Source organism: Lontra canadensis, unplaced genomic scaffold (genome assembly GCF_010015895.1).
Source record: "Lontra canadensis isolate GAN:19392208 unplaced genomic scaffold, GSC_riverotter_1.0 scaffold184, whole genome shotgun sequence".
Classification (NCBI taxonomy): domain Eukaryota; kingdom Metazoa; phylum Chordata; class Mammalia; order Carnivora; family Mustelidae; genus Lontra; species Lontra canadensis.
Genome location: NW_022631178.1, coordinates 342,058 through 364,455, shown reverse-complemented (window position 1 = coordinate 364,455; position 22,398 = coordinate 342,058). Strand labels below are relative to the sequence as shown.

General features: G+C 65.5%; 2 protein-coding genes across 4 annotated transcripts; one reads left to right on the top strand and one right to left on the bottom strand.

Annotated features, from left to right (window-relative positions):
• The first annotated feature begins 2,268 nt into the window (after positions 1 to 2,268).
• Positions 2,269 to 8,201, top strand: PLPPR3 (phospholipid phosphatase related 3). 2 transcript variants are annotated; one of them, XM_032847066.1, is made up of 7 exons: positions 2,269 to 2,645; positions 5,231 to 5,416; positions 5,521 to 5,662; positions 5,767 to 5,962; positions 6,047 to 6,104; positions 6,216 to 6,389; positions 6,756 to 8,201. In XM_032847066.1, the coding sequence occupies exons 1-7, from the start codon at positions 2,325 to 2,327 to the stop codon at positions 8,199 to 8,201; spliced, it is 2,523 nt and encodes an 840-aa protein (XP_032702957.1). In that variant the 5' UTR covers positions 2,269 to 2,324. The 2 variants fall into 2 exon arrangements, with proteins under 2 accessions (XP_032702957.1, XP_032702958.1); XM_032847067.1 differs by having other exon boundaries at positions 2,271 to 2,645; positions 6,819 to 8,201.
• Positions 8,202 to 8,628: 427 nt separating this feature from the next.
• PTBP1 (polypyrimidine tract binding protein 1) lies at positions 8,629 to 20,835 on the bottom strand. 2 transcript variants are annotated; one of them, XM_032846924.1, is made up of 15 exons: positions 20,709 to 20,835; positions 18,237 to 18,267; positions 14,951 to 15,026; positions 14,494 to 14,666; positions 14,266 to 14,412; positions 14,001 to 14,171; positions 13,801 to 13,911; positions 13,552 to 13,726; positions 13,229 to 13,306; positions 12,400 to 12,548; positions 11,253 to 11,286; positions 10,727 to 10,819; positions 10,412 to 10,628; positions 10,183 to 10,260; positions 8,629 to 10,089 (listed from the first exon to the last, which is right to left on the bottom strand). In XM_032846924.1, the coding sequence occupies exons 1-15, from the start codon at positions 20,714 to 20,716 to the stop codon at positions 9,957 to 9,959; spliced, it is 1,674 nt and encodes a 557-aa protein (XP_032702815.1). In that variant the 5' UTR covers positions 20,717 to 20,835; the 3' UTR covers positions 8,629 to 9,956. The 2 variants fall into 2 exon arrangements, with proteins under 2 accessions (XP_032702815.1, XP_032702816.1); XM_032846925.1 differs by lacking the exon at positions 13,229 to 13,306 and having other exon boundaries at positions 9,957 to 10,089.
• Between the last annotated feature and the right edge of the window lie 1,563 nt (positions 20,836 to 22,398).

Below are 22,398 nucleotides of genomic sequence, written 5' to 3'. Positions count from 1 at the left end.
CCCCAAACAGTTCATTTTTTAAAATGGATTTATTTCTAAGGTGAGACTGAGAGGTTTGAGAAGGGTGGTGGCCCCCCCATGCCTCGGGGACACCAGAGTGTCTGGAGCTGTGGGGGGCTCTTCCAGGGTGCTTTTCCCCTCCCACGGGCGGCTTGGGGAGTGGGTGTCAGGGTGGAATGCTGGAGTCATGGGGGCGTCGGCCAGGTCCTCACCAAGCCTCACGGTGCAGTGTCCCTTTGTGCCCATCAGGCTCTGTCTCAGTCCAGGGTCCTCAAGTCTGCTTCCCCTCTCCCCTCCTGATCCGGCCCGTCCACCCTTTCCTCTCCCATGAACCAGGCTGGCCAGAGCACAGTGGGAGAAAGCTCCGTCCCTTCCCACCTGGGAGCCCTCGGGGTCCCCGTGCACCAATCCCCCAGGAGCTGCCGTGAGTGAGTTAGTACTGGCGTGTTTCTGAGCAGCACGCCCTGTGCTCAGCCCTTCTCTCCTGCTAAACTCTCCCATGGGTCCCTAGTGTCCCAGACACAAGTCCAGGCTCCCCAGCTGGGCGATGTGCCCCCACAGCCAGGCTTTGCCCATCTCCATCACCGGGGATCCGATATTAAGAAGGACTTCCACCCATGACCCTTAGATTCCCCCCCATACCCTCTCCCACCCACCCCTGCGATGTCAGGGGGGCCCCAGGACAACCCTTCCTGCTCCTGCCCCCAGGAAGCACCCAAGAGAGATAGCCCCATTTCCCCCTTCTCCTCCTGCCTTCGGAGGGCTGTTTGTGGACACCTTTCAACACCTGGATTCCGAACCGCTGCCCACCCGAGGTCTTGGGGAGGTGGGCCAGCCAGTCCGATGCAGCCCTCGTCACGCCCATTTACAGGTGAGGAAACTGAGGCCCCGGAGAGGTGGATTTGAACCCTCTGGAGCTCAGTCTTCACCACACAGACCATGGTCTTTGAAAGCCCAAGGAGCTGTCTCTTTGAAAGCCGGAAGGGTCCAAGCCACAACAGGGATGGGGTCTAAATGGCTGAACAGAAATAAAGACCACAGGCGACAAACAGGAGGCGCTCAATTAATGCAGCCCCCACCCTCTGTTCCCACGAGGCGCTTAACTTCAGGATTAGTCAGGGTCTGCCCACTTCTCAGTGGCTCCCCAGAGACTCTACAGGGTCCAGTATACAGTGGGCGCTCGAGTTTGTGAATAAATGAACCGAGTAAAATCCTGCCGTTTGAGGCCTGGCGACCTCGGACAGTGATTTAAGTTCCCCGGGGCCTCAGGTGCCCCATTCGTAAGATGAAGGGTCAGCCAGTCCCTACCCCACACGGTGTGCGTGGGAAGGGGGAAGCGCCCGCCAGCCCCAAGCGCCACCTCGGTGCGCACCCCGCATTCATCGCGAGATCCGTACCCGCCGCCCCGCATCCCGGGGCGTCGTGCCGTGCGCCTCGGCCCGCTGGGAGCCTGGCGAGGGGCCTGCAGACCCGCAGAGCAAAGGGCAGACCCCGGGCGAGAGCGCGGGCGGGGGGGGCACGGTAGGGACCTGGACAAGCTCCCCGGGCCTCTCTAGTCTCCAGACTGCGCTGGCGCACGGGGCCCTCGCCATGGAAACGCGCCCCGGCGAGCGGCGGGCCCCGGGGAGGGGACAGAGACCGGGCGTGGGGCGGGCAGAGACAGGCGGCGACCCCGCAAGACACACGGAGAGCCGGGGACCCCGGGACCCAGAGACCCCGCCCCTCGCCCAGCGTCCAGGGGGCTCCCGAGGCCGACGCGAGGGGCCCGGCAGGGGAGGGGAGCGCCGACCCCGGCCCTAGTCCGCCCTTACGGGGACCCGAGACCCCAGAGACCCCCGAGACCCCCGAGGTCCCCAGACGCAGGAAGCGGGGGCCCGGCGCGCGCCCGGGGAACCAGCCCGGCGACGGACGCGTGCGGCGCCCCCGACGCGCCGAGACAAAGAGCCCCCGCCCCTCGCGCCGCACGTAGGCCGTCGCGGGCGCAGGGTCTCGGGCCGGGCGCGTCTCCCTCCCCTCCCAGCCCTCGCGCGCGCCGCGCCCCTCCGCCCCCGCGGGGGAGGGGCCGCGCTTTGTGCTCGCCGCGCCGCAGCCCCCGCCCCGCGCGCCCGCCGGCTCCGCCCTCCGAGCGCCCGCGCGCCAGGTGAGGGGCCTGCGAGCGGAGGACCCGGGCCGCACCCCTTTTCCGGCCGCCGGGACCCTCCTTGCTCCACCCCGGGGACCCCCGCCCTGACGCGGGCAGCGGCCCCAGCCGGCGTGGGGGGGGCTCCTAAATCCGGCCGGCCCCGCCCTCTACTGGGCCCCTGCCCACCCCCCATCTGCGGTGCATGGGGGGGCCCGCAGCTGGATTGCTTGGCAGCGCCGCACTGCGCGGCGTCGGGGAGGGGGAGGACGCAGGGGCACCCCTCTCCCCCAGCCTCAGTTTCCCGGGGCGGTTCTTGCGCATCTGTACCCGCCCCTCCCCCGCAGGCGCTGGGCACCGGGTCCCCCCCCAGCCAGGGCTCAGCCTGCGCTTCCCCTCCTCCAGCGCTCCTTTGTCCCCTCCAGCCACGGCCTGTGGAGCCCGCGGCACCATGATCGCGACCAAGGAGAAGAATAAAAGCCCGAAGGACAGCATGACGCTTCTTCCTTGCTTCTACTTCGTGGAGGTGAGGGGGGCGGGGGGCGGCGTACCGGGGGGGGCGGGGGCGGAGGCCCCGGTTCCACACGCCCTCGGGGGCCTCTGCCGCTCAAGGACAGGGGTGGGCACAGCCAGGGTGCCCGGGTGTGGGGGTCAGAGGAGTCGGGCTGTGCAGGCCGAGTAGGAGTTCGGGAGGCACAGCCGCGTGTTCCGGGCTAAGGAAACAGTCTGGGTAAATGCTGGGGAGTGGGGCCTTCAGACTGGGGTCCGGGTCGGTAACTCACCTGGCGGGGCGGGGGGGCGGCTTGAGCAAGGCCCTGGGGCCACCCGGTGGCTGGATTGCAGGGTCCTCCTTCAGCAGGTGGGCTGTGAGGACTCGGGGTCTGAGTTCAGAGCCCTCCTCTGCTAATGCGGGAGGTTGGCGTCGCATAAGCCTTTGACAGAACAGGCCTGGCACCCAGCGAGGGCTTCACCAGTGTTTAGAAGAATAGACTTTCCATGCAGTCAGTTGGCACATACTCAGTGCTGATGACGGCACAGGGGAGGTTTGTCCAGCCTGGGATACATCCTGTGGCCACATCTCCCCTGCTGCATCCACCCAGGGAGAGGGTGGAGGGGAACCCCCTCCCGCAATGGAGGGGTCCACGCAGGACCCCTGGTCCTGGGCAACACCCCCTCCCCCGCAGGGTCACAGAGTCAGTGGCTCAGGGCCAGGCCATTGGGTCCCTCCACAAGGAGCAGAAACTGATTGTTTTTCAAATTTGCATTCAAATCCCCATCTTCTTGGATCACTGCAATCCTCCTCACCACCCCCTCCTCAGCGCCCCCCCCCCCCCCCCGTCCTCCTCACCGCGCCCCCCCCTCCTCCTCCCCCCCCCACCCCCCCCAGGTCCTCCTCGCCTGGCCCTCCTCACCCCCTGCTCTCACCTGCATCCTTCCAGAGAGTTCCACGCCCACTCAAATCTATCAGATGTGCAGCCCTTCCCCACCACCTTTTTATTTAAAAAATATATATATATTTTTTTAAGATTGTATTTATTTACTTCACACGGAGAAAGATCACAAGCAGGCAGAGAGGCAGGCAGAGAGAGAGGGGGAAGCAGGCTCCCCGCTGAGGAGAGAGCCCGATGCAGGGCTCAATCCCAGGACCCTGGGATCAGGACCTGAGCTGAAGGTAGAGGCTTCAACCCACTGAGTCCCCCAGACAACCCCCCACCTTTTTAGACAAGCTTCTGCTCCTGGCTGTTTCCCGCGAGCCCTCTGCTTGCAGTCCCCCAGCTCAGGGTGGCTGCACATTCAGGGCTTGTCCCAGACGCTCCTGGGAGGAAAACCCTTTGGTCTGCCCCACATGAGTTTATCTGCGGATCACATCCCTGGGGACAGGCCCCAGAGTGCCCCCCACTGTGGAGGCCAGGCCGTTTTATGGGGCGCCCGTGCCCGTTACCACCAGGCATCAGCACTGCGTGCTAGTGGCCCTCGGAGGCTGACCGGTCGGGTGCTCGCAAGGCCCCGTGTCTGCGCAAAATTTGCTTTTCTCCGATTGTGACTCTTTCCTGGGTGTGTGCACACACACACAAGCCCGTGGGCGGGGCATCGTGCTTTGTGGCCTCATATGCTCCTTGGTCTCCAGGTCTCCACATGCAAGAAGTGGGTGCACAGAGACCCTCTGGGGGTGGGGGGCTCTGGGGCGGACCTTGCCAGCCCATGTTGCCGGCGGGGAGGAGGCTGGGGCAGAGGTCCCGAGCGGGAGCCAGGCAGGTGTCACGGCCGCACCCACACCGCCTGGGAGCTTGGAAAGCCATGTCCGCAGAGCAGGACAGATCCATGGACGCTCTTCCCAGGCCCCGCTGGAAACCCTGTGCACTGTCCATGGCCGCCCCAGTCCGATGGTGCTCATGGTCGTGGAGGAGAGAATAACTAAACGCTCCGCATGTGCTAGGCTCTGTGTAGGCGCTTTCTGTATACTTAATTCATCCAGTTCTGTCCTGAAGCCCTGGGAAGTGGTGACTGTCATTCCCGTTTTCAGCTGAGGAAGCTGAGGCAAGGGGGGTGCCGGAACCAGGATTCAAGCCCCGCAGATGGCTGGGGCCACGTCGCTTAACTGCCTTGGGCCTCATTCCTGCACACAGTGAGCACTCAATAAGTGCTCCTTGGACAAGAGCCCAGCTCCTTAACAAAGCCAGCTTTGCTGTTTTTCCCTCTGGAGAACCCCAGTCAGGGCTGGACGGAGGGCCAGGACCCCCGTGACGTCGAAGGCAGGAGTGAACACGGAGGCCTCTCTGGGCTTCACCTGTGTCTGCTCACCGCCCGGGAAATGGAGAGGGCTACTTCCTGAGGCAGCCAGGCCCCCCATCCCCCCGGCACCCGCAGACCCGGTCCCCATAGTGCCAGCCCCAGCCTGGCCCCTCTGGGTGCTCTGGTTGGAGACCCGTGGCCCAGAAGGGAGAGCCAGTGTCCTTCAGGAGGTCCCTGAAGCAGTAGCCGTGCAGCCGGGAGGAGTGGAGAATGGCTAACGGCCGGCCGGATGGACCACAGGGACAGATGGTTGCATGGGGAGGGACGGGCGGCTTGGTGAGCAAGGGTGGGGTGACCCTGGCTGCTGCCCCCCCCCAGCTCCCCATAGTGGCGTCGTCCATTGTGTCCCTCTACTTCCTGGAGCTGACGGACCTCTTCAAGCCGGCCAAGGTGGGTTTCCAGTGCTACGACCGGGCGCTCTCCATGCCGTACGTGGGGACCAACGAGGAGCTCATCCCTCTGCTCATGCTCCTCAGCTTGGCCTTCGCCGCCCCTGCGGCCTCGGTGAGTGCCTGGCGCGGGGGTGGCGGGGTTGGGGGGGTGGTAGGGCTGGCCTGTGGGCGCCCCGGGGGCGGCCGGCTGAACGCCTCGCTGTCGCTGTCGGGCAGATCATGGTCGGCGAGGGCCTGCTCTACTGCGCGCAGTCCCGGCTGTGGGGCCGCGGCGGGGGCCCGGGCGGGGCCGAGGGCAGCATCAGCGCGGGAGGCTGCAGCTTCAACTCCTTCCTGCGGCGCACCGTGCGCTTCGTGGGTGAGTCGCCCCCGCCCCTCCCCGCCCCCCCACCGTCCCCAGCCCCGGCGCGCACCCGGCTCTGGGCCCACCTCCCGCCCGGCCCTGACGGCGCTGCCCCGCAGGAGTCCACGTGTTCGGCCTGTGCGCCACCGCCCTGGTGACCGACGTCATCCAGCTGGCCACGGGCTACCACGCGCCCTTCTTCCTGACCGTCTGCAAGCCTAACTACACGCTGCTGGGCACGTCGTGCGAGGCCAACCCCTACATCACGCAGGACATCTGCGCCGGCCATGACACCCACGCCATCCTGTCCGCGCGGTGAGCCGCCGCGCCCGGCTGTGCGGGGGGAGCGGAGCGGGGGTCGCGGCGCCCCGCCCCGCGTTCACCCGCCGCCTCTTCCAGGAAGACCTTCCCGTCGCAGCACGCCACGCTGTCCGCCTTCGCGGCCGTCTACGTGTCGGTGAGTCCCGGCCCGCCCCCAGCCCGCCCCCGGCCCACACTCTGACCCGCAACCCCCCCTCCCCCCGCCCCGGGCCGCGCTCTGACCCGCCCCGCCCCGCCCCGCCCCCAGATGTACTTCAACTCGGTCATCTCCGACACCACGAAGCTGCTCAAGCCCATCCTGGTGTTCGCCTTCGCCATCGCAGCGGGCGTCTGCGGCCTCACCCAGATTACGCAGTACCGCAGCCACCCCGTGGACGTCTACGCCGGCTTCCTCATCGGGGCTGGCATCGCGGCCTACCTGGTGAGGGGGCGGGGGAGGCCGGCCCCCTCTGGGGAGCGCCGAGCTGGGGGGCGGTCCTAGGGTGGAGGCCGGCCCCCAGAGGGAGGTCCGAGGTGGGGGGCGGTCCCCAAGGGATGGTGGGATTGGGGAGGTCTGTGAGCCGCGTGAGGCGGACCCCCAGCGAGCAGGTGGGAGGGGGGTAGGACTGGCCTTGCCCTGGGCGGACTCTGGTGGGTCTCCTCCCTTGGAATGTGGGAGTCAGAGTCTCAGGGGCCAGACTTGCTGAGTGTTTAGAGCGTGAGTGGCCTGACCAGAATTTGTCTCCCTGGGGAAAGGGTGGGACTCTGCCCTCTGAATCTGCACGGAGGGCCAGCCTTCTCCCCTCAGACCGCCTGGGCAGGTTTGTTGCCTGGTGAGAAGTCTGGTCTTCAGCCCCCGCCTCACCCCCAGGCCTGCCACGCTGTGGGCAACTTTCAGGCCCCAACTACAGAGAAGCCGACGGCGCTGGCCCCGGCCAAGGACGCGCTGCGGGCACTGACCCAGCGGGGCCACGACTCCGTGTACCAGCAGAACAAGTCCGTGAGCACGGACGAGCTGGGCCCACCGGGGCGGCTGGAAGGCGGGCCCCGGCCGGTAGCCAGAGAGAAGACCTCCCTGGGCAGCCTGAAGCGGGCCAGTGTGGACGTGGACTTGCTGGCCCCACGCAGCCCCATGGGCAAGGAGAACATGGTCACCTTCAGCCACACGCTGCCCCGTGTCAGCACACCCTCGCTGGATGACCCTGCTCGCCGCCACATGACCATCCACGTGCCCCTCGACGCCTCACGCTCCAAGCAGCTCATCAGCGAGTGGAAGCAGAAGTCGCTGGAGGGCCGAGGCCTGGGGCTGCCGGACGAGGCCAGCCCTGGCCACCTGCGGGCACCGACAGAGCCCATGGCGGAGGAGGAGGAAGAGGAGGAGGAAGAGGAAGAGGAGGAGGAGGAGGAGGAGGAGGAGGGCGAGGAGGAGGGCGAGGAAGGGGGTCGGGCCCCACCCTCACTCTACCCCACTGTCCAGGCCCGGCCGGGGCTCGGGCCCCGGGTCATTCTACCCCCACGCTCCGGGCCGCAGCCGCTGGTGCACATCCCTGAGGAGGGGGCGCAGGCGGCCACGGGCCTGTCTCCCAAGAGCAGCGCGACCGTGCGGGCCAAGTGGCTCATGATGGCAGAGAAGAGTGGGGCAGCGGCGGCCGCAGCCTCCGCACAACCCCGCGTGGCCAACCCACCACGGCTGCTGCAGGTGATCGCCATGTCCAAGGCGCCGGGCGGGCCCGGCCCCAAGGTGGCGGAGACCGCCTCGTCCTCCAGCGCCAGCTCCGACTCCTCGCAGTACCGCTCGCCATCGGACCGCGACTCAGCCAGCATTGTCACCATCGACGCACATGCGCCCCACCACCCTGTGGTCCACCTGTCCGCGGGGAATGGGCCCTGGGAATGGAAGACGGCGGGCGGCGCAGCCAAGGGCGTGGAGGGTGAGGGCGGCTACGAGCTGGGGGACCCGGCTCGCGGCTTCCGCGTGGGGCCCAAGCCGCCAGGTGTGTCCCCTGGCTCGTCCATCAGTGACGTGGACCAAGAGGAGCCGCGGTTCGGGGCAGTGGCCACGGTGAACCTGGCCACCGGTGAGGGGCTGCCCCCGCTGGGCACGGCTGACGGCGCGCTGGGCCCTGCCAGCCGCGAGTCCACGCTGAGGCGCAAGGCCGGCGGCCTGGTGCTGGGCGAGCGCGAGACCGCGGGCGAGGCGGAGGCCGAGAGCTACTACCGCAAGATGCAGGCTGCCCGGAGGTTCAAGGACTGATGGGGGGGCTGGGATGGCGCATGGGGGTGTAGGTGGCCACAGGGCGGGCGCCGGGGGGGGGGGGGGGTGAACGATTTCACCATCAGACAATAAAAGGTCGAAAGCAACCAGAGTCCTGGCTGAGTCACTGGTGTGAGGAACCCCCCTGCACACGAGGGAGGGGCTGCAGGGAGCCAGGTCCTGACCTGCAGCTGGGGGTGGGGGTGGCAGACGCAGGTGGCCAGACCCTGGGCACCCATGTTTCTGGCTCCCCTGAGCCCACCCGGCCTCAGCAGCGAGGGAAGCAGCTGAGTTCACACAGAAGAGGAACAGCAGCGAAGACAGGCAGACCAGAGATCGAGTGCAGGGTGCAGAGACATTTATTCCAAAGTCCAGCAGACTGGCCAGCTACCCTCTACAGTATGAACAGAAGAGCCTACAGAAAAGGTAGGAGTTGTAAAATTGCTTTAATTCGGTTCTCTCTGCATTACAAGCCGCTGGGGGGGGGGCCGTGGGATGCGCCGCGCTCCCCGTCACAATACTGAGCCTGTAACTGTGGGTTACCAAAATATACATCTGTGTCACCTTTATAAAAAACCATGTTTGCTGCCCCTCGTTTTACAACAGGTATAAAAAAATTATAAATATTTACACCCTTGTTCCACCCCAACACGGAAACTCGAGGGTCCAGGCCCGAGGGAGGGGCTGGCCAGCATGGGGTCTGCTCACAGGGGAGCCCCTTGGACCCGTGAGTGCAGGACGACGGGCAGGAGACAGTTAAGACTCGGGGGCCGCTGTCCCTCTTCCTGGGGCCCCAGCGTTAGAGGCAGACAAAAAAACAAACAAAACTTTGGTCCAAAATCTGCAGGAGAGCGGAAACCCTGAAAATTTTAAGAGCGCTTGTCCCCCCTGGGGTGGGGGTGGGGGGACCATTAGGTGTAAGGCATCTGGGGGTGTCCTCGGGAAAGACCGGGGCTCCCCTGCACCGGCCCCCAGCCGGCCTGCCCTGGAAACTGGATCCTGCCCCGCGACTTCAGCACAAGGAGTAAGGTCGGAGTACAGTATGCAAGGTGAGAGCACGAGGAAACGGAGAATACACTCATACCACTGTTATCTTGCTATATAAAAAGTTACTTAAAACTATCTCTTTTGCATATAAATGAGGAGATTAGAGTATTTGGTCAAGTCGAAATATTGCTGGGCACAGACTCTGCAGCTGCGTTGAAGCCTAATACAGAGGTTCCAGGGGCGGAGCTCAGAGCTGGAGGCGGCCGGTGCCCTCGGGGCCTTGCCCCGGGTTGGGGTCCCTGGGGCTGGGGCGAATCACACACTTGATTGAACGGGTTGGGGTGCTGGCTGGACCCTGCAGCTCACAGCCCCCCGCTGCACCAGGCACATGATCCCACGCGGGAGGCCCCCCCCCACCCCCATGGAGGAGCTCCACCAGAGCAGTGGGTTGTAAGGCACAGGATAGCCGAGTCGAGGTCTGGGAATGCCCACCCCGCAGAGGCTGCAGAAGGCACGGGCTGGGGGGGCTGGGGAGGGAGCAGGGCGCACTGTCCACTAGTCACCGAGAGCCTGAGGCCGGCACCCCATCTCCCCAGGGTAAGTAAGGTGAATTGGATTTAATTTTTTTAAAAACAGGTAAACTGATTTCTCTTTTAAAAAAATAAAATCTCTGGTCTTTTAAGGTCACTTCAGCTGCTTTTTAAAGTGGCTTTTCTCTGGAATGATGGAAGTTGTGGCCGGGCACCGGCAGGCTGGTCCACAGCAGCCCTAGATGGTGGACTTGGAGAAGGAGACCCTCAGGTGGTGGTTCTCGCCCAGGTCGTGGTTGTGCAGGTCGATGAGCGCCTGGATGGCCTCCTCCACGGAGCCCATCTGGATCAGCGCCATTTTGCGGTCCTTCCTAGGGGGCGGGGGGGGGGGGGGGGGGGGGGGGGGGGGCCGGGGGGGCGGGCCCCGGGGGGGAACGGGGCGGGGGGGGGCAGGGGGCACTCACTGGAAGAACTTGAACCCCTTGACGATCCCGCCGTTGCTGGAAAAGAGGATCTTCAGGTCGTCCTCAGACACCGAGGGCCTGCGGGGATAAGGGTCTGAACACGGCTGCTTCCCGGGCAGGGCCTGAGAGGGGCCCAGGAAGGACGTCTAGCAGGCGTGCCCCAGCCCCTCCTGCACCGGCTCCTCCCCCAGCAACCGGGAGGCCCCCCAAAATCGCGCCCGGCACCTACGGGATGTTGGAGAGGTGCAGGGTGGCTGAAGGCGGGAAGATGTTCTGGAAGTTCTTGGAGCCAGGCTTCTTGAAGCGGTGCAGGGGGGAGTTGCCATAGTCCTTGGTGAGGCCCTGGTCCTCCTGGCCCTCGCGGGGCAGCTGCACATTCTGGTGCTTGGACAGCGTGATGCGCACCGGCTTTCCGTGCAGCTTGTGCCCGTTGAGGTGGCTCATGGCTGGGGGGGGCAGGGGCGGGACACGTGTGACTGTAGGTGCCATGGGCACCGGCCCGGGGATGCCCCGCCCCACCACGGCCCGGGCCTTGCCGCCTCACCCAGCTGCGCCTGGCTGCCGTCGGCCATCTGCACCAGCGCGTTCTCCTTCTTATTGAACAAGATCTTCACCCGCTGCACATCGCCGTACACGCCTTCAAGAGCACAGGGACAGGCGCTGAGCTGCCTGTGGCCCGGAGGCGCCTCCCCCGCCAGCCACCCCCCCCGCCCCGCGCACCCCGCAGAGGGCCGGCTCTTCCCGAAGGTTGCTTATTCTGCCTTTGGGCCCTGCGGCTACCACAGGGAGCGTTACCAGGAGGACTACCTTCAGCAGAGAAGTCCTAAAATCCAGGAAAGGTCAATGGCCAAGAACCATCACTTTAGCATGCTACCAACACGTTTTAACTCTTCGAAAAGCATGCAGGGCAATAAACCATGCGTCTACGGAGTCGGGTAAATACGCAAACCGAAGGCAAGCCACGTAACGAGGCCCAGGGCCCAACTGCAAACTCATAGTACATCTTAGGGCGTCAAAAATAACCTCCATTAAATGAAAACAAGGTAATAAAAGTGTGAATGATAACATACCGAAAAGAATAAAGAGGCTTTGGGGTGTGACTCTCTTTAGAGGACAGCAGAGCAAGGCAGCGAGGGACAGGGAAAGGGAGAGGTCAGGGGGCGAGATGCCAATCGTCCACCACGAGGAGGCAGCCCCGCAGGCGTGCAGGTTGATGGATGATGAAGTTGTCAGGATGTTAATATTCAAGGGCAGGTTGGTTTCCGGAGAGCAGGGTTTGAGGGGGAATTTTGTTTTTTTATTTATTTATGGTTTTGTTTTGTTTCAAGCAACAACAGGAAGCAGAAGAACCGTGCAGTCAGTTGGCAAAGAAATTCCGGATCAGGGCAAGAAAACAAATTGGGAAAGGGGAAGGGGAGAAAAGAAAAAAAGTAGCAAAAAAACACAGGTCAGTAAATACATAAGAAATACGAGCGCTCCATCAGTCAAGATCTACACACATTACAAGTCACAGGTTCACCTCGCAACACAGCAGGAGGCCCTTCCCCGAGGCGGGCAGGAGACCGTGGGGCCGCTGCCTCCTGCGCGCCCGCTGGACGGGCCCCTGCGCCAGGCTCACACAAGCACAAGGCGGAGCGAGTCTGTTAGTGGAGGGCTTCGCTGGTGTCGGGCCCGGACAAGCCGCGGGCCGGCCACCCCAGGCCAGGAAGTCACAGGAGGGGCAGACAGATGACAGCACAGTCTGAAACGCTCATTAAGGCCGGTCCCGACTTCCCAGAGTCAAAGACCGCGAGCCCCGCCAGCTCACCCAAGCTCTCTCTGAGCTGGACACAGCCGTGGGGACGGGCACGGCATGGCCATCCCCCGGCCCACGGCTGCGGGGCGCTCCTGCTCCCACGGGCCGCTTCAGACCCGCCCAGTTTGGCTAGAAATTCTAAGGACCACTTTCACGTATCAAAAAGCATTTCGATTCTGCGTATTACGGAATTGGAAACGTCAACAAGGCGTAAAGAATGAGAGAACTCTGAGCACAGAGGAAGGAGGCAGCGAGCGGGCCAGCGCAGAGGGGCTGCACCGCGCCCCGCAGGGGGACCCCCGAGGGACCCTGGCTCCTGGGGCAGACAGGAGCCCAGCCTGCTGCCGTTCGCACTAAGACCCTGAGTGTGACTCCCCGCGCGGGCTTCCGGGACCGACAGCCTGGAAGGAAGAGGCACGTACCTCGGGGTTGAGGTTGCTGACCAGCAGGACAGAATTCCCCGCCCCGGCCAGGCCTGGGATGGCAATCCGGCCCGCAGCCGCCGCCGCCGCCGCCGCCGATGGGATGGCCAGGGGGGCCAGCGCTCCGTGCACGTTGGGGACAGAGAGGCCTGGAGAGGGAAGAGCGGTCGGGAGGTGAGCAACGGCGCCCAGGGTTCACTGCCAAGAGGCGAGCATGGGTCCTGCCTGTCTTCATGCAAAGGAGTCACTCGGCCCAGTGCCCACTGGGCAGCCTTGCCAGCTTCTCCTTCCTCTCTTCATGGCACAGGTTGCACCGGGTCTGGACCCGTCTACATGCGCCCAACAGTACAACAGCTCCGCTCCGCGGACGCAGAACTGAGCCCCGGGCGGGCCGCAGCCGAGCGTGCATGCAGGCGCCCGTCCCCATGCAGACGACGAGCGGGTGGGCCCCGCAGGCCTGAGCCTGTCGTGAGTACAGGCCGGCCCCCCGGGCGGGGGACGCTCACGTGCGTCCACGCGGCTCTGCTTACCGGACCACTTAAACGCATCTACGAGGGACACAGCCCTCCAACCACCGTGCGTGCTCGTCCTCGCCCAGAGGTGCTTTAAGGGAACCAGACCAGACACTGTGGGGTTAGCAGGTTCTCTGCATGGCCCTGCCCTATGACTGCCCTGTCCAGGCTCCTCGGGGAACCCAGAGGCCCACACCCAGGAAGGCGGGCTCCCCCCGAGACTGCGCCCACGTCCGCTGCCCGTGGAAGCAGAACTACTGAAAGGTGTGTGGGCATGCACAAGCGACGGTGGGGACCAAGGTCAAGTGTTTGAGTACCTGCGGCTTGAGGAATTGCAAAGGTGGGAGGGAAACCAGCTCCTGCATACGGAGAGGCTGACATTATACCAGGTGCACCTAGGAACAAACGAGACACTAATCATCGCACCCACCGCCTCGGCCGCAAGCGAGGGCTGCGTGTGTCCGTGACCCACACCCAGCAGGCGGCCTGGGCTGGGGGCCGTGTGGCCCTGCAAGGAGCAACACGCACCAACCTCCCTGGGCAGAGCCAGCGTCACGGGGCGCCTGGGGCAGAGACTGAGCTATGCGTCCTCGCCTCCCACGGCACACGGTGGTCCTGGGCACCCAGCCGGACATCTTACCAAAGGCGGCGGCCATGGTCTGGTCCAGCGAGGGCTGGCTGTCACCAGAAGGCAGGTCAGGGCGCGTGTAGTCCCGGCTCTTGTCGTTGTTGTACTTGACGTTGAGGCTGGTGAGCTTGGAGAAGTCGATTCGGAGCGTGCAGCAGGCGTTGTAGATGTTCTGTCCGTCCAGTGACTGCGGGGAGAGGCCCGTGAGCGGCCCTGGCTGCGTGCTGGCCGGCCGGGCGGGGGTCCCAGGGCCCCACTCACCAGCTTGGCATGTTGGGCGCTCACAGGGTCGGCGTACTGCAGCAGTGCCTGGAACTGGTTGTTCTTGGTGAAAGTGATGATCTTCAGAACTGTACCAAACTTGGAAAAGATCTGCGAGGGGGAACGCGGTCAGCCTCCGCCCAGGGACCCCTGCGGCCCGGGCCAGGGCCTGAGCAGCCGCAAGCCCCCGGCCATCTCACCTGGTGGAGCACATCCAGAGTCACGGGGTAGAAAAGATTCTCCACGATGATCCGCAGCACTGGGCTCTGGCCGGCCATGGCCATCCCAGCATCCACCGCGGCAGCCGAGGCGGCCAGGGCCAGGTTTCCGGACTGCACGGAGTTCACCGCCTGCAGCGCGGCCTGGGCCCGCTGTGGGGGCAGAGGGGCAGTTGCGGCCCTGAGTCCCACGCCCCCAGCTCCCGTGCTTACCCGCCCCGTCCCAGTCCCCTGCCCGGGGACGCACTGCCTGATTGGGCGAGCTGTCTGTCTTGAGCTCCTTGTGGTTGGAGAACTGGATGTAGATGGGCTGGCCGCGCAGCACGGGCGTCACGGACGTGTAGTAGTTCACCATCGTGTTGGCGGCCTCCTCTGTGTTCATCTCGATGAAGGCCTGGCAGGGCAAGGGCATGAGCCGGGCCCAGACCCCCGGGGCCCTCCTGGGAATGGGGGCTTACACGGCTGAGGCAGGTACCTGATTTTTCCCTTTCAGCATCAGGAGATTGGTGACCTTCCCAAAGGGGAGCCCCAGGGAGATGACCTCGCCCTCTGTCACGTCGCCCGGGAGTTTCCGGATGTGGATAACTCTGGAGGGCACGCCCGCGCTTCTGTTGTCCCCCTTAAACTTCTTGCTATCGTTCCCATTTGCTGCAAAGAGGAGCGGTTTGTAGGGCACAGAGCGCCATGCGGGTCCGATGAAGCCAGCTTCCTCCCCGACTGCCAAGCCACAGCAAGGACAAGGCAGCCCCCACGCCTGGTATCCACCCCGCCTGTCTGACCGTCCACAGGGAAGTCAGGTGAGAATGAACCGGGCTCCAGGGCATAACAGCCAGGGCCAATTCACCAAGTGTCCTCCAAAGCAGCAGAGCATGCCCGGACGGACGGGAGAAAACCCCCCTCAGCCAGGAACCGGGGCCTGTGCTTGGGGTTACCTGCAGAAGCCGAGTTACTGCTCATGATAAAGGGTCCGTTAGTGACGCAGGCAGAGAAAAGCTCGTCGGATCCCCGCTGCGAAGAGAGAGGGGCGTGTGGAGCAGAACAAAATACCAGAGCACCTCCCCAAGACCCTGTGCCCCCCTCTCTGCTCCAACCTGGCGTTACGACGGTACCCGAAGCTGTGACCACCCCTCCCTCGCCACGGCCACATGGTCCTGACCCCACGGCACTGCTCTCTCCCAAGGGCGGGGTGGGGGACCACCCTACAGAGGCTCTGCCCGTACGTCACTGCCGTTCCATTCTGCAGACCCTCCGTGTGTGCGGACAAGGCCACATGGGGACGAGCCCAAACTCACCGTCCTAGAGAGCTCACCTGTAGCCCTGCCCGTATCAAGACTGGGGGACCATCTTCGACAACCACAGGGCCGCTGGCAGGCCCGGGGAACAAAGCCCCCTTGTCCCGTGGCAGCCACGCGGCTTAGCCCCAGGAGCCTGCCCTATTTTCCAGGCATCTGAGGGAACCTGAGCCTTGCCCTCACGGCTTTGGACAGAAATACTACTCCTCGATGCAGCGGGCGGCGCCGTCCAGTGAGGGGTGGGGGCACTTGGGGGAGCCCAAGAGGACCTAGAAACCCCAAAGGCCCATTTGTGTACGACACTGGGGACGTGTGGCCTGCCGCTGTGTCTCCACAAACGTGTGCACCTGCCGGTCTCAGTATAGCGCACGTCAGACACACCCGGGGCCTAGCAAGCAGGCAGCCGTCCCTCCCACGGAGGCCCGAGGACAGAACCACTCTCGACAAGAACCACACGGGTCGGGGACTTGGCTCCCGCCTAACGCTTCTGCCCTCTGCAGACCGGACCCCAGGATCGAGAGCTGTGTCCTGGGCTCCATGACCAGGAACCAGGAATAACTCCTCAAGGAACGTCTCGATGCAAAACCGGGAGCCAGAGAGAGTCTCGAGGCCCAGCGCCGTGGCAGGGACGGGGAAGACCAGCCCAGCCGGGCCACCAGCAGCCTCACCCCTCCTCCCCCAAACCGCCTTTTCCACCTGCTTATGTCTCAAGGATACCACGTCCCCACCCCTCTTCCGAACTGCCTGCTTAGCCTCGCACAGCCGTCTAGGGATGCTCAGGGGCTTCCCCGCTGCTGGTGCCGGCGCCCAACAACCCCTCAGAACCTCCATGCCCAGCAGCCCGTGAGAGCAGCACAAGGAATGCCCAGACGCTCAGACTGCCCTCGGGGATAAGGACCAGGAACCACTGACCCACATGGCTCAGAGAGCTCCAGCAGGCTTGAACCCAGACCCAGGCCCCAGGATAGGCCGGCACCTGTGGAGGGCCTCCCAGCCCACATCTCTGTGGAGGCCACAGGCCCTGGGCTGCCCCTCAGAGGCCAACAGCCCCCAGATCGGCATCACAGCTCAGAAAGAGGAATGAACTGTTAAGGCCCGGTCCCACACGGGCGCGGAAGTCCAGGCGACAGAGCACGTTACGAAGCACCCCCCAGCTGCTGCGTCCTGCGATACCCACACCCAGGACCCAGAGCATTTAGGACACTCACCAAGGGGAGGCACGTCCAGATCCCACTAACCTGAGCCATAGCAAAGCCCCTTCTGTCTCTGGCCTGAGACCCTGACCTCCCCCCGCAGGTTCACAAAGGACCCCCCCATCTGCTAGCCATACAGCCTTAGAAAGGGCTTCTGGGCACCTGCCTCTGACCAGGAGTGGGCCAGGCTGACTTCCAGGACCAGCAGCATTCCTGGCCACCCTGTCCCCCTGCAACCATGTCCTGAGGACCAAGTGCCCACTTGTCAGCTCCTGCTCCCATCCCCCACCCCCAGGACACAGGGCCAGGGTGCTCAGCAGCACGTTAAGGCACTGAGACAACACGGGGCTCAAGGGGCGACTGCCCCCAAGGACAGACCCCATGCGCAGCTGGGCTAGGCCAGGCCCTCTTCCTAGCCAGCATGGGGGAGGCCCCACAGGCATGGACCCCGGAGCCCATCTAGGATCAACAGGATGCGACCCTCAAGCGACGCTCAGGGCCGCTCTGCCGGGACAGCAGCGGGCAACCACCTCTCCCACCGAGAGCTAAAAACCTCGACAGCACCCCCTTCCTGCACAGCTGGCCACATCCTCCCCTGCAGGCTGGGCACAGGTTTGAGGGGTAGTGGCCGGGCAGTGCGCCTCAGCCCCTGCCCCAAGCAGAACACCTTCAGAGTCTCTCTGTCCCTTCAGCTGCGATTCTGGAAGCAAGGGTCCCCTGGGAACAGGATGGCCAAAGGGGGCCACTCCAAGGACAGCCACTGAAGAGCTGCCCCAGCTGGAGGGCGGCCCCCACGGCAAGGGGGAGGATGACTCGCCACCCAGACGTTCTCTGTGGTTGTGACAAATGCTGCCGATGCAAGTCCCTCTCCCCCCTCCTGCCGCCAAACAAACAGGTTTTATCTGCAGGAACATCAGGACAGGCAGCGTGTGAAGACAAAAACCCACTTGGGAAAGTGAAACCCAGCCCAGGCATCATGGCCCACTGACCAGAAACCATCTGGCTGCCGGCTCAGGTCACCTGAGCCCCCAGTAGGGAGCTCAGGAACCTCGACCGCGGAGGGGGGACTCCCCCGGCTCCCAGCCACCGCCAGGACAGAGCTGGGAACCGGCAAACCAGCAGGGCTCGCCATCAGCCCCAGGGTTCCTGGAAGTCACACACGTGGGTGCACGCAGGCCTGGTCCCCCACTGGGGGCAGAATCACCGCGGCCCCACTTCCTGTGCGGAGCGCGCGCCCCCCGAGTTGGCGGTTCTCACTCCTCCCTCTCGGAAGGAACGCAGTTCCTGCGCAGAGACCGCGGGGCTCCCCCCCCCCTTCGGAAAGGCTACGGAATCCTTCGCAGCAAAGGCCGTGCGATCCGTACCACCACCAGCAGCAGCCCCCACTGTCCTCCGGCCCCACCACCCACCCCACAAACCGCCCGGGGCATAGCAAGACGTTGACGCGGACCACGCCAAACCAGGGGCACGCCAAGCCTCCGCGGGCGGCTGTCCCGTCGGCCCCAGTGTGCAGCCGCTTCAGCCTGAGTGGGTACAAGCAGGCCTCCCGCCGGCGGAGAGGCCCTGGAGCCCACACGGCCCGGAAGGCCCAGCCCGGGACCAGCCCGGGACGGGTGTGACGCCGCTGGGCGGGGCCTCACGGGGGCACTGGAGGCGAGCAGACGGGCCCACGCGGGTCAGCGCACACTGAGGCTGAGCGAGCGTGAGGAGGAACCGGAGCCAGAAGCGCCTACCTTTGTACCGACTGCTATATCTGGGACAATGCTGCAGAGAGAAAGAAAGGACAACAGTTAGCCCGGTGTGCCGCCATCTCAGCAGGCGGGCGAGGCCGTCCCTGTCCCAGCGGCTGCCACCGGGATGTTGGGAGGCCCCCCCCCCATGGCCACCAGCGTGGCCTCTGGCTGCACAACATCCCCCTCCAAGGCCCTCTGCTCAGGAGACTGCGGAAGGCAGGGAAGTGAGCGTCGTTCTGTGTTAACCTCCGCTTGAAAAGGAGCCACCATTGTCTTCCAGCTCCTCCTCCCTCCCAGCAGGACCCCAGGCCCCGCCTCCAGACGGGACCCAAACAAAGACACCCCCAGCAAAAACCGCAGGAGGGACCCTCGACGCGGAGGTTCACGCACTGTGGTCTGTTCCACGGAACACGGAAGCACTTCAGGAACGTTTTCAAATGGGCAAGGAGACCAGCTGGAAGAGGGCTCACAGGCCCCGGGGTCAGACCTCGGGATCTGGGGGGCAGGGGCTCAACACTGGAAGGGTGGAAGGCTGGGGGTAGCTCCGCAGAAGCGGTCACATACAATTAACACCGGTTACTCATCAACCGGGTTCCGCGTGCCTGGACTTTCTCCCTGCCTCAGGCGGCCTGCACGGAAGGCGGGAGGAAAACATGGCTACCGGAGGGAGGGTTCCCACAGCCCTGCCCGCCTCCACTCTCAGCACCATCCAAGGGCACTGCGGTAGCACCTACAAACGGACCAGGTCCTCGCCAACTCACGGGCATCATTCCAGGAAGGGGTTTACCCAACCGTGCGCCAAGGCCTGGAGGCCCCTGGACAAACCCACCGTGTCATCACAACGGCCCCCAGCACGGCCAGGGAAAGGCTGTCGCAGACTCAGACCCGGCAGGGGCCCTGGGGTAGCCCCCTGCGCCCCCCCCCCCCCCCCCGACAAAAACCAGCTTCCTGCACTATTCCCCTCTTTGGTTCGACCACCTCCTGGTTCCTTCCCTCCTGCCCTCGGGGAACCAAGCTTGCAGGACTCAAAACACTGCTGCAGTCATGGGGTCCACACCCCTCACCTGCCCTTTCTCACCTGCTCGGGGTCCTTCACAGCAGGACCTCCCGCTATCAAAACACAGCACAACACAAGAAACCACCCACGCACTGATTATCAACCGACTTTTAAAAACCCTTCCTGAGCCAGAAAAAAGCTTCCCAGAAAACCCCGAAGAATGAAAAGCACGCAGCTTCGCGCGCTGATCCGGAGCGGCTCCAGCTTCCCACTCCCTGGCAGGGCCTCGCGCGGAGGTCTCCCAAGAGACGGCCTCTCTGCGGGGGTCGGGGAGCCCTCCCTGGGCAAGGCCGCGGCACGGCCGAGACCCTGCGGCGGCGCCCAGCGAGCAGACCGCGCTCCTCCCGCTCGAGGCCCGGATGCGAGTCAGCCCGAAACCGATCATTTCAAACCCCAGGCCCCGGCACTCGTGACTCTGCAGGCGTCGAGCGCCCCGCCCGGGAGTCAGCCCAGGGGCGGAAGGAGGCCGCGCCGCCCGCGGGACCCTCCGGCTCCGGAAGCCGTGGCCCCCGCCCCGCCCCACGGGGAAACGACGAGGCGCCCTCCACGCGAGAGTCCACCCCTTCCCCCCGGACCAGCAGCCCAGCGCTCCAACACGAGGTGCCCTCCGACACAGGCACGTCGGCCCCACGTCCCAGGACCTGCGACGAGCCAGCGCCACCACGGCCCCGGCCCGAGCGGCTGCCCCGCCGGGGGCTCCGCCCGCGGGGAACGGCCGGCCCGGGGCGCCCCCGACGGGAGGGAACAAAGGGGGGGCGGGGGGGCCGGGCGCGCGGCCATCCTTTGTGGGTAGACGGGGAGGGGCCCGGCGGCCGGCGGAGGCGGGCCCGCGCCCTTCCGGGCAGGAGGGCGGCGTCTCCCGGCCGCGCCCGAGCCCCCGGCGGGCGGGGGAGGCCCAGGACAGAGTCCGCGCGGCGGGAAAGACCGCGCACGCGCAAAGCCCAACGGCGGAGGGGGGGAGGTGGGGACGCGGAGAGCTGCGCACGCAAGCGCGGAGGCTCGACGGGGAGCGGAAAGGGCCACACCGGGCGCGCGAAGGGGGTACGGGGCGCGGGAAGGCCCACACGGGGCGCGAGAAGCTAGCGCGTGCGCGCGGGGCACGGACGGGAAGCGGGAAGGGCGGCGGGGCCGCCGCGTGCGTTCGGGCCGAAGTGCGCGGGGGCCGGAAACGGGCAGGACTCGGGCCCGGCCCACCCCCTCCCAGCCCAGGGGACGCTACCCGCCTGGCGGCCGCCGGCAACCTCCCCTGCGGCCGCACCCCAGGTCCAGGGAGAGGAGGGACTCCGGGGGCGCCCGTGAACCCGGGCGGAGGCGGAGCGACGCGCGGCCCGCGGCCCCGAAGATGCCCAGGCGGCGGCGAGGGGAGGAATGGAGCGCGAGACGGCCGTCGGGGAGCGCGGAGAGACAATACTTACCCGTCCATTGCACACGGAGGAGACCCGCAGGGGACGGAGTGGAGGCGCCGGAATAGCAGGAACCGACCCAACGGCTCCGAGTTATAGACTCACAAAATGGCGGAGACGCCCGAACACGTCCCCCGCGCGCTCTGCCCATTGGCTCCCGCCACGGGGAGGGGGCGGGGCGGGCGCCGCGGGTCTCTGCCAGCGCCTCCCAATGGCTCGGAGGCTGCCGGGGTGGGTGGAGCCAAGAGGAATGTCAGGCGGCCATTGGGGAAGGCGGCCGTCCGTCAGGGCTCGAAGCGGAAACGACCCGTGGAGACGGGGGAGGGGAGAGAAGGCGGGATCATATCACGGAGGCTGAGCCAGTGAGCGAGCTGCTCTCCTGCGTGGGGTTTTGCAGGAGAAGCCATCTTGAGAGTGGGTACGTGGCGAGTCAGGCGGCGGGAAGCGCGCTTTCCACCAGGCTGCCGCCATCTTGCAAATGGGCAGGGGCCGTCCACGGGCATGAGGGTTGGTGGTCGCCATCTTGGAGTCGGGCAGGGAACCTGTGAGGTTCCATCTTGCTTTAGGGCACGTGGCTGAAAAGGCTGGTTCGCACCGAGCCCTTCCTCCTAGGTTGGCACGCGGGGAAGCGGAGGCCGCTTAGCCCGTCTCAGACTAGCCAGGGCTCCGTCTGCGCGGCTGGACTCCGATATCGAGAGCGTGATGTGGTGCGGGATGGCCCCCGACGGTCCTCCCGCCCTGCCCACGTTGGGGGGCTGCGCTCCGGGCGCACAGAGCAGCGTCCCGCCGTCCTGGGCTCTGCAGGACGGGCTGCGTCTCCACCTCGGCGGCCAGGGAACGTCCTGAACGTGTTCCCGAGAGCGCTGACGGCAGGGAGGGTCGTGCAGGGCCCTAGGGAGTTCCGCGCGGGGCACTGCGCGCGGACCCGGGAGACCACCCCGAGTGGACGCCGGGTGCGGAGGCCACCGCCCCCGATGCCCTTCGCTGTGCGTCCGTGCGGAGGAGGGGGTTTCCAGTCTGGGCCTGACCGGAGAGCGGGGAGGAGTGACCTTTGCTGCCCTGGGTGGGCGCCCTGCCTCGGGCCGGCTTCGCTGGAGCACCAGACCCCGCGCCACCGAGCCTCGACACACCTGCACGGCAGCCTCCCGGCCTGGACAGGCCATCCAGCCCCAGAACCGCTAATCATGACTTTCTCCGTGGCTTTAGGAGGGTCTCTGACACACTCCCGCGGATTTGCCCCCTCCAGGTCTCCCCCTTGAGCCGCGCCGTGGGTGCCCCCAGGAGCCGGCTGCTGGTCTTCCTTCCCTGGGCACTGGACAGCAGCGGGGAGCGAGGGGACATGGCAGTGTCACAGCCCCGGGGTGGGGGGGGCGGAGAAGATCGCAGCTGGCACTGGACAGTGTAGACTGTCAGAATGGTGTTGAAACCCACTTCCCATCACAGCCCGGCCAGGGGTCCTGGTGCAGCGCTGGCGGCCAGCAGGCCCACACCCCCACACCACTGGCCGCCTGTCTGGTTCTGACCTCATTTACACAGGCCTCCTGTGTGAGGCTGACTGTATTGGGGAGACTTTTCCCTAAAATACTCCTCTTTCGGGCCCTTGCCCATGGACTTTGTCCGAAGTGCCCCACCGAGGTGGCTGAGGCCGTCACCTCTCATTTCCACACTGCACTGGCGCTCCGCACCCATTCAAATCCAGGCC